At 43.6% G+C, this 11,034-nt stretch overlaps 1 protein-coding gene across 2 annotated transcripts in view; it reads left to right on the top strand.

Moving 5' to 3' along the window:
• The window catches only part of Pilra (paired immunoglobin like type 2 receptor alpha), an 11,587-nt gene extending 2,576 nt beyond the window's left edge, over positions 1–9,011 (top strand). The window contains exons 3-7 of one of the 2 annotated variants that reach the window (XM_023714533.1): positions 5,912–6,103; positions 7,310–7,340; positions 8,213–8,259; positions 8,464–8,495; positions 8,651–9,011. In XM_023714533.1, the coding sequence (XP_023570301.1) occupies positions 5,912–6,103; positions 7,310–7,340; positions 8,213–8,259; positions 8,464–8,495; positions 8,651–8,794 (446 nt within the window). In that variant the 3' untranslated portion in view covers positions 8,795–9,011. Of the gene's footprint in view, positions 1–5,911; positions 6,104–7,309; positions 7,341–8,212; positions 8,260–8,390; positions 8,496–8,650 lie in introns of those variants that run through there. The other variant, XM_023714534.1, reaches the window with a different exon arrangement.
• Positions 9,012–11,034: the final 2,023 nt, after the last annotated feature.

The raw sequence follows: 11,034 nt of genomic DNA, 5'->3' as shown, positions 1-11,034 counted from the left end.
TCTTTCTTTCGAGACAGTGTCTTGCCCGTAGTTCAGGCTGGCCCTGAACTCACTATGTAACCCAGACTGGTCTCGAATTCACAGCAATCTCCTGCCTTAGTTTATATAGTGCTGGGATTACAGGTGGGTGCCAAAACACCTGGAAAACATCTCTTTTATTGAGGCCAAAAATTTGAACTCCCACTAGTGACTAAAAATGTATGATTCAATTTCTTTTCACAATAAAAAATCTTTTTAGTAGTGAAAATTTATTGGGTATATGACATAAATGACCCAATAAAGTTGATCTTTATAGTAAGCAACTGATCAATCCCAACCCATTTGTTGAATTTTTTTTTTCTTCTCAATATCCCCCCCTACCTTTTTTTTCCCTTTTCCAATGCTGAGAATCCAATCACACATGGTGGGCAATTGCTCTGCTACAGAGCTGTTTTCCCAGCAGGAGGCCTGGTTTGTAGCTTCTTGTGAAGAATAGCACTCCTCTGACGAGTCTGTTGTTTCACTAATCTGTCTTGTCTTCTATCCGGATCACACTGTCTTGTGATTATAACTTTATCACATGTTTTAATGGCTGATGAGACTATTTGTCTCAACCACATTAGTCTTTCTTCAAAAACCTTGTTACCATTACCTTTTTATTCATGCACAGAAACATTAGAAAAAGTCTGCCGAGTTCAGAGGAAACACTGTGATCAGAACCAGGGATTGAACTCCGGCCCTTGTGCTTGCCAGGCAAGCGCTTGTTCTACTGAGCCATCCCCCCAGCCCCAACACTGTGATCTTTTAAATCTCAATTAAACCTACTGGCAGAATGGCACAGTCACAGAGGATCTTCCACCACAGGAGTGGATCCTGCTTTCTATCCCTCAGTAACTCTTGGCAGTATTCTAAAAATCATGTATATGTCTCAAGATTTTTGGTTGCTATATTTTCTAATTTTATTATTAATGAGAAATATTAATTTTGAATTTTAAAATAATTTTATTGTAAAAAATAGGGCATAGATTCTGGCCAAGATGGCAGGTTAGGGGCTGGTGAGATAGCTCAGTGGCATAAGCGCCTGCCTGGCCAAGATGGCAGGTTATATGCACATGCTTAACTCTATTCTACCTCAAAATATACGAAAGCAAAGGGAATTTTTAAAGACAAAAACACCCAAGAACAAAAACGGTGAGCCAGAGGTCAAAAAACAAAGCTTGGGAGGCTGGGAAGCCCAGTGGTGGCATAGGAGAGCAGAGGAGCAGAACCCTGTGCCCGTGGTGGGGAGCTCAGAAGAAAGGCAATTTATACTGCAGAATGCCAGAGAGGCTCAGCAGCGCTAGTTTCTGGTGCCCCAGAAAGCCAGATCCAGAACAGGTCTGGAAATTCGAAGGTCGGCTGAAAATCTTAAAAGCTACGTGTCTTAGTCACTTTTCTCATTGCTGAGGCACATACAAACACCAGCGACCTCAAGGAGGAAAGGCTTCTTTGGGCTCCCATCTCAGCCCACAATTGGCTGGTTCCAAGCAGCAAGGTAGAACAGAGATGCAAAGCAGACAGGAAGCAGAGGGCGTCAAGGGAGGAGCAGGAAAGGGAGCTGCAAGCTCCAGGAGGAAGAATCCACAGAAGAGGCAGAGAAAGAGCCAGGGGTGAGAAAGGAGGGGCAAGAGAGTGATGTCTCAGAATCCAAAAGAAGCCATCAAAAGGGCAAATATCAAATGCTAACCAGCTGGACACAGTTGTATACACCTGTAGCCCCAGATACTTATAGGCTGAGGGGTAGGACGATCAGTCAAGCCAAGAATTCAAGACCAGCCTGGGCAAAATAGCCTGTCTAAAAAAAGAAGACAACTGAAAAGTTGAGTGAGATGAAGAGACTGGGGGTGTTAAGCTCTAAGTCCTTAACTTCAACAGTAGGCAGTACATAGATGCCCTCTAAAGCAACCGAAGCAAGCAACAGCACATACTCATTTTATTTAGAAATGTGAGGTTAATGTGTTCTTTAAAAATAGCAAACCAGTAGCTGTGGTATCACATATCTGCGACCCCGGGAGTTTGGGAGGCTAAGGATGGAGGACTGTGGAGAGGGAAGGGGCGGGAGGAGAAAAGGGAGAGGAAAATGGCAAAAGTCGTTGAAAATAGCACCTCTGGGGAACGGGAAGCAAATGTGGGGGCCTGTACAGGCCGTGCTGCTTTGTACAGCTGTGTGACATTTGGTGACTCTAAACTGTGTGTCTATACAACTCTGAAAAAATGTTATTTTTTAAAATTAATAATGTACTAGTAATACTTGCCCTTAATAATGTCCAAGCAGTACAGAAATCAAATGGAATGCACAGTAGCACCCTACTCTGTCTACCTTACGTCCCCATTGCCACTTCATCTCTCTTCTGTACTTCTTTTGAGAAGTGTCTATTCAATTCATTTGCTCATTTCTTGCCTATTTTTCTGGCAAGTTTTTGAGGCCTCCACATCGTGTAGATATTAATCAGCAGAAGAGTAGTGCGTGGCAAGGATTTTCTCTTATTCTGGAGACGATCTCTTTACTCTGTTGATTGTCTCCTTTGCTGTGCAGAAGCTTAATTGAGGTCATCCCATTTGTTGACTATTTTATCCTGTTCTGTTGGAGTCCTGTTCAGCAAGCTGTGCCTATGCATTTGACTTGAAGTGTTTCTCCTATGTTTTCTTCTGTCAGTTTCAAAGTTTAAAGTCTTTGGTCCATTTTTTATTTTCCCCTTTGGCCCATTTTTGAATTGATTTTGTACAGAGTGAGTGTAAAGGATCTAGTCTCTGTCTTTTTGTAGACATCCAATTTTCCCACCACCAGTTGTCAGTGAGGTTATCTTTTTCTCCAACACACTTTTGATCCCTTTGTCAAGAATGAGGTAGCTGGGCTAGGGAGCTGGCTCAGCAGCATAAGTGCCTGCTTGGCAAGTGCAAGGTCCCTAGTTCAATCTCCAGTACAAAAAAAAAAAAAAAAGAATGAAAGCTGTAGTTGTGTGAGTTTTTATTTCTGTGGTACCCTTTATTTTTGTGGTCTATGTGTCAATTTTTGTACCAGCAGCACTGTTTTTGTTACTATGACTTTATGGTCTAATTTAAAAGTGGGTATTGTGGTGCTTCCAACGTTACTCTTTTTGCTCAGAACTGCTTTGGCTATTCTGGATCTTTTGTGCTTCCTTCCATATGAATTTTAGATTTGCTTTTTCTAGTTTTGTGAAGAATGTGATTGGTATTTTTTGATGGGGATTGCACTGAATCCGTAGATCACTTTTGGTGCATTTTGGCCATGTTAATATTAATTAAGCCAGTCCCACAAGGGAGTTCTTTCCATATTTAAGTGTCTTCAATTTCTTTTTTCATTGTTTTGTAATTTTCACTATAGAGGGTTTTTATGTTCTTTGCTGGACTTATTCGTGTGTGTGTGTGTGTGTGTGTGTGTGTAGTTATTGAAAATGGAACTGTTTTCATATACTCTTTAGGGGTTATTAATTCCTACTGATTCTGCATGTTTTTACTGTCACTTTGCTCCATTTATTCATCAGAATTGGTAGTCTTCTGGTGGAGTTCTTCTAAGAAAAGAATCCTATAGTCTGTAGGGATTTTTTCCCTATATTTAGGACAGTATCTATAGGGTCTACAGGGTCTATAGGGTCTCACTACGTAGATCGAACTTGTATTGATTCTCCAGTCTTAAGCCTCCCAAGTGCTGGGATTACAGGCGCGTGCCACCATGCCCAGTCTCAATTGCTGTCTCAGCACACCCCATGGGTGGGGCCAGCAGGGCACACTGGGGATCGAACCCCGACCGCTGTACTCTGCCTAAGCAGGCGCTTTAGTCTGCTGAGCTATCAGGCTGGCCCTGTAGGGATAATTTGACATCTCTCTTCTTTATATCCCTGTTCTTTCTCTAATTGCTCTAGCTAAATTTCAAATACTATATTGAACAAGAGTAGCAAGAATGGACACCCTTATCTTGTTCCTGTTTTTAGAGGAAATCCTTCAGTTTTTGTCCATTAAGTATGATGTTGCCTGTGGGTTTGTTGTATATAACTTTTATTATACTGAGGTAGGATCCTTCTATCCCTAGTTTTATCTAAGCTTTATCATGAAGGAATATTTAATTTTGTCTAAGGCTTTTTCTGCTTATATTAAGATGATCATGATTTTTATCCCTGATTCTGTTTATGTGGTGAATTATATTTATTTATGTATATAGAACCATCAAAAGGTACTTCCTTAATAGCATTCTCAATTGCTTTAAGTTCTTTAATTTATATATGTTTATGTTTACTGTTTCTTAAATCAACTTTTAAAAATTAATATTTGTTTCCAAAAAATCCATTTCACAGGGTTTTTACATTGACTGGCTTACTGAGCATACATTCATTAATGAGCTCAGTGCTGTTGTTAGATAGTGGGGGGCTGGGGAGATAGCTCAGTGACATACGTGCTTGCCTGGCAAGCACAAGGTTCCAAGGTTGATCCTTAGTACTGGGGGAAAAAAAGTAAAATAAAAATAAATAAATATATAAAGTGTGGGTTAGATAAGGTGGTCTTGTTTTCTTTAAGTAACCAGTTTCTGCATTTGTTTTTTCTATTGCTATCTATTAATAAATTTATTCCTAAAAATGTTTTCATTATTTGGTGCCTTTGAGTTTCCATTAGGCTAGCTCCTCTGGTTTTGCTACTTTTTCTTTGGAAATTGAATGTTTCAATCATTAGAAAAATTTCCACTTTAAGTAATGAAAGAATTTAGTATTATGAATTTAGTCTATTTAGTCACATTTCATATTTTTATATACACATAATACTCTATTTTCTAAATAACATGTTATTATGTTTTCTCTTTAAATTTAAAATTCTCAATTCTCAAATGAGATGGTATTTACACTTCTACTAATGTTTTCTAATTTTTAATTGGCATCTAATTATATATATTTATGGCATATAGTGGGATGCTTACCTACACGTCACTTTTCTTAACTTCTAATTATGTGTGGACAAAGCATTTGGTCCACACTCATCTGAAGATGTCTAATATTTTGTAAGACTGAGTGCTATATCAATTTTTAAATAATGCATTAAACACCCACAAAGAAGGTACAATCTGTAGGACCTAAAGAGCAATAGGCATTAATTTAACCTTTAAAATATATTTCCATTATGAACTCAGTGCTTTAGAGATTTTTCTCAGTCATGTGGTGCTTAACAAGGTTGCTACCATCTGAAAAGAGCATTTTTAGGTAATTCCATTCTTTCATGAAATCATAGACTTAACACAAACTGAGAAAGCTATAGAATTTTACAAGACCTCTGTTGGCTATGTAGGCTGTCACTGAGCAAAACATTGTTATACACCTCTTCACTGTATCAAATCAATCCTATAAAAGCGCACATACTATATAGTTCCACTCATAGGCAGTCCCTAGAGTAGTCTAAGTGATAGAGAGGGAAAGTCAAATTATGGCTGCTAGAGGCTGGAATTTTGGAGAATAGGAACTTGATAGGTTCAGAGTTTTCATTTAGAAACACGAACAAGTTCTAGAGTTGGCTGGTTGTAGTAGTTGCAAAGCAGTTTGAATGTATCTAGCACCACTGAACTATATACTTTCATAGGGTTAAAATGATATTTTGTTACATATATTTACAGCAACAAAAATAATTTTTAATTCTATGATCTAGGTATCTAATTTGCAACTGATGCACACACCATAAGTGGTTGAAGGTCAGGATTTAAACAGGTGACCTGGAGCCTAAGAATTTAGCGTTCCCCTTGTTGCTCCCTCCTGGTACGAACTTCTGAGAACTGCTCCTCCCCCATACAGAAGGAAGGCTTGTTACCTGAAATTAGTGAAAAAGATGCAACCCCTTCACCCTGACACCTGCATTCCTCCAGGGGAACATCTGCTTATTTCTCATGTCTCCACAGCTGCTAAGAGCACCACGCAGAGGCCCACCAGCATCTCTAAAACTACCACAGCTGGTTCCAAGTTCACAGAAGGAATGAGCTCAGAATCCCTGAATCTTGGAGCTATCGTGGGGGTGACAGTAGCTGCCACCATTGCGCTCATAACTGTGATCGTGGGACTGACAGTCTTCCTCAGGCAGCACAGAAAGAAAGGTAAGGGGTTCAGGGCCAGCTCGCCGTAAGCCTCCCAGCTGAGCGTCTCTCAGAACCTACCTGCATCAAAATCACTAGAATGCAGATCCCTTTTGGGCTCACGTCAAATCCACCAAGTCATGCTCTGGGCCTGGAAACTTGGGAGTTTCCAGCTGTAACAGGTGCCTCAAGTGTTGGGGGGCGAGGATAGAATCTGATCATTTGCCAATACAGTCGTTCCCCTTCGATTTAGTCATTTCTTATGAATTATCACTTTTTGTTGCTGGAGAAGGGAGGGTTATCTGTGGGGAAGTAAGGAGAAAGCAGAAGGAACAGGAATCTGGCTCAGCTCAAGAAGGACTAGACCAGTGTTCACATTCCAGAGCCTGGCTTGAAACTGGAGAATAAGAACTAGGTAAAGCATACAGTCTGCTTCTCAAGGAACTCAGGGGTAGGGAGCTGCTCATGCTGCTGGGTGGCTGCCTCAAGGGTTAACTGCACATTAGGAAAGAGCAACGGTAGAACTGAGAGTCTGAGGAGGAGAGTCAGGAAGGACTTCCCAAAGGAAGTAAGACCTGTAGAAGAATAAAATTAGGGGCCGGGGAGATGTCTCAGTGGAATAAGCACTTGCCTGGCAAGTGAAAGGGCCTGAGTTCAATCCCCGGTTCCACAAAAAAATAAAAATTAAAAAAAAAAAAAACAACAAAAAACAATAATAGAAAGAACCAGGCAAAAGCTAAGGATGGTGGAAAAGACAGTCACTGGCCATCCAAGTGAAGATTCTTCTTTGTGGGAAGGAACAGTGCTGTGGTAACAGCAGGAGTTTAAACAAGACTTTAACATAATACTGAATCAGCTAGGACAAAACCAGCCAGCACTCAGGAGAGAAGCTCCACCTGTACGGCCAGCGGGAGAGTGTGGCGGGGCTGACAGCAGAAAGGGGTAAGGAGGTAGGTCGGCCAAGCAGGGAATTCAGGGCCGCGGAGGTGAGCTAAGGGAGATTCAGCAGGGATGAAGGAGCAACAGATCAGAAGAGACTGTCTCAGAACCTGCTGTCAAGGACAACTGGACACATGTGAGCTGGTGAGACCCAAGCCCTTCGCTGACTGATGCGGACAGCCCTTCTCTGCTCCGGGGTCCACATCAGGAGCATAGGATACAGCTGAAATGGTGACGCGTCAGTCTGTGGGTATGGCACTGATGCGCTCGCTGTTGGTCTCCCTACAGCTCCACAGACTGAAGCCCAAAGCCCTGCCAGGTGGGTACTTGTCCTCCACAGGGCTGGGAGGGGAAGGTGCACTGGCTTGGGAAGTTTCCTTGTGGTAGCCAAAGGAGACATCTTTCACTGCAGCCCTCCCACCCTGGACTCCCTGTCTGCCCATCTCTGTCCTCCAATAGGCCACGCTCTCGGCCTCTGCAGGCTCCACCGCTTGATACTGTGCACAGTGGCGTCTTTTAGATGGCTCCCGCTTCTTGGTCCTCCTTTCTCTCGCCCCAGGGCTTCTGCTGCTGTTTGTTTCCTGGGAACACTGAACACCTCCTAGACGCAAGCAGCTCACCTATGTATCATCCTCTGTGTTCTTCTTTTCTGTCCTGATGTGCTATTGACTCCAGGAGTCGCTGCCTCCCCTGCCACCTCTCAGCCTTCCCTCTTCATGCTCCCACCTCTTCTTCCTCTTCTGCCCTTTTTGCCCTTCCCATACCTTGCCCGCCCTGAGCCACCCCCGCCCTTCCCCTCCATGGCCTTGCTCTGGGCCCCTGACTGGTCCCTTCTCCTTCTAAGAAACCACTGTATTTGCCCAGAGGTTCTGAACTTCACTAAATGGGTTTCATTCTGCTAGTTTTAGCCACACAGGGAAGAAGGTTGACTCATCCTAGCTCTTATTTCTCTAATGCAGGCAGCTTCCCTAGAATAGCCCTAACCTTCAGCACTAAGGAGCTCCGAGGGGCCACCCCACCACAGGCCTCAAACCCTCTTCCAAATCGCCTCCTGCTGAAGATCCAACACTGGCACCTTCATCCTGAGCGGCAGGGCAGGTTGCAGAGCCCCTCTCAGAAAATCAGCCCTGATACATCTTAACTTTCCTGCCTGGCAGCTAATGCATTTCTCATCCTCTTGGCCCAATGCAGGGAACTCGTCGAAAGCACCGGGCACTATGAGAATACTGGGTACAAAGGTGAGTCCTGCACCACCATCCCCCTCTAGCCCCAAACACAGCCCACCTACATACACACCACCTCCCAGTATTTTCCTTTTTCCCGTTCTGCACCTCGTCCCTCCCACATGACCCTGGCCCTGGCCTAGCAGGTAACTTCACTATTGAAGCAGCCTGCCTGCCTGCCTGTTGCACTCTCTGACCTCAGCATTCCTTTTTCCCTAGAAAAACATATAGATGCCCAGCTGAGCCCCAGGGTAAGTGACCTTAAGGAACTCTCTGAAGTCTGACAAAGGTGGGGTGGAAGGAATGGAGGGCCCTGTTGTGGGCTGGGCACTCAGGCAGTAGGCTGCTGCTTAAGAGGGTAAGTTCCGTCTTTGCTGCCTAACCTCCTTCTCATGCTTCTACTCAGAACGACATAGTCTATGCCTCCCTCACCCTCTCTGACCTACCTCGCCAGCAAAAGCACCTTCCTGCCACCCTTCCCATGAGAGGCCCCAAGAGAAGAGACACTGTACAGTCTCCTAAAGACCTCATGACTGGGACTGAATGCTGATCTTAGAGTCCAATAGCAATGATCACAGATTCAAACAACAGCCAAGACAGCTCAGAAGTGAGCAAGTTTGAAGGCCAGAAGGGAATTGAAAAGGCCACCTACGCTAGTTCCCTCTTCAACTCCCAAGCCCTTGCTCAGAAATCCTACCCGCAAGATTTGTCTGACTGCAATTAACAGGAAACTGATGTCAATGTCTTCTGCTTCTCTAAAAATAAATTCTAACAGATAACTCATATTGAAGGCCCCTACTTTTTTCAGACACTGCCTCAATCCAGGGAACACAAATCCCCAAACACTGGTAGCAGCTTTCTCATGCCTGAGGAAGGAGCCTGGATCACAGGGGTGCAATGCTCAGCAGTGGAATCCTTCAACATGAGGCGCTACCCTGCTGCCAGCAGGTGGGGTCTGGCTGGAGAGAGGTCCCGGGCAGCATGGACTAGGAAGATGCATTCTCGTTCCTGGCAGGATCCTCCCTTCTCTCTGCTTCCTGGCTGCCAGACACCAAACCCTCTTTGTCCACCATGTCCTTCCACCACCCTACTTTTGCCTTGGATCTTGCTGACCAGTCTGAAGCCATGAGCCAAAATGAACTTTTCCTCCTTTAAGGCATGCGTGTCAACTATCATGTCTGAGCACCAGGAAAGTGACTAAGTCACACACCAACCACACCAAGCACACATGTAACCCACTTTATTAACATAAACTGAGAAGCTCTTGAATCTTGTAGCCATTAATAACTCAGACACATAGGAACATGCCAGAGTAAACTGAAAGGCTCTCTTTGTTGCTTGAGAGAGTAAGAGGAGGGCGGGAGAACACCATTACTTATCAAAGGAGGCCCGAGAAGCCCCTGCAGCACCGCAGTCTCACAGCGCCTTTCTTTCTTCCGGCTTTCTTCCAATATCTTCCATGATTTGCTCCAGGTCCAGCTCAGTGGAGGCTTCATCTTCAAGGAAGACACTGCCAGGCTCCTGAATCAGCGGCTCGTGGGGTCCAGCTCTTTCTTTTCCCTCCAAAGGAAAGGCCCTGTGACGAGCTGGTGGGCTAAGGCCCTTCGGCACCATTCTAGCTTCCTTTTCCTCAGACAGGACGATCGCTGAAGTCTTGCTTTGGGGAACTTGAAATCTTTTCTTAGGTCCTAAATGAAAAAGGAACAAAACTGAGATTCCTGCTGGTCAGTCTATCCTGACTTTTATAGGTCAAATTCTTAAATCCCTATGCCAGGAAAATCTCTGGAAAAGGTGACCTTTCTTAATACAAAACATATGGGCTTTTGGGTCAGAAAAGTTTTAATTCAAGCCATAAACCAGCCACATGCTCCCATGGTCTTAAGCAAATTTTAAACTCTGAGCATCAGCGTTCTTTTACATTTAAAATGGCAGTCATCTAGTCAGAGCTACTGAAAGAATTAGAAGGAACAAGCATGGAAGTCCTAGTCAGCTGTGGCAAAACCCAACAAATATTTTCTTTTTCCCATCATTTTCCCATCCCTGGAGCCAATCAAATTTTATATATATATATATATATATATATATATATATATATATAGAGAGAGAGAGAGAGAGAGAGAGAGATAGATATAGAGATATAGATATAGATATTTTAAGGCTTTATAAACCCTTCTCACACTCTTATAAACCTTTCCCACTTCCATGCTTGTTTCTTCTAATTCTTTAAAAAAATATATTTTATTTACTTATTTGGTACAGGGTCTCGATACACAGCTCAGACTCATAGTGATCATCCTGTTTCAGCCTTGCCAGAGCTGGGATTACAGGTGTGCGCCACCACGCCTGGTTTTGGTGGCTAGTATGGCATGCCCAGGGTTCCGGGTCCCATGCAGCATGCTGCACCAGGGATCAAACCCGGCTTCTTGCACTTGCCAGGCAGGCGCTTAGACCACCATGCTATCTCCCTGGTCCCTCCCACACTTTTAAAAACACTTCTAATGTTAACCATTTTCTAAATTTGTAAACCTATGTAATTCTAACAACATACATATACTGTACAGTGCTACAAAATCCCACAGAACAGTGAAAAATCTGCAATAAATAATTTAGATTAATATTTTTTGAACACCCAGGAAACAGTGAGAATGTGAAAGTCGAGCCACAAAATAGTGAGGAACTACTGTAATGAAAAACTGTAGGGGGGGCCTGCCCCTTAGCTCAGTTCTTTAAGTGGCTGCTTCAACAAAGCAGTCAGGCTCAGGTTGCTGTGGTTCGATCCCCACAACACAA

Source organism: Octodon degus, unplaced genomic scaffold (assembly GCF_000260255.1).
Source record: "Octodon degus isolate 3935 unplaced genomic scaffold, OctDeg1.0 scaffold00035, whole genome shotgun sequence".
In the NCBI taxonomy this organism is placed as follows: Eukaryota; Metazoa; Chordata; class Mammalia; order Rodentia; family Octodontidae; genus Octodon; species Octodon degus.
Note: the sequence above shows the minus strand (reverse complement) of the source record. Positions and strands in the feature narration are given on the sequence as shown.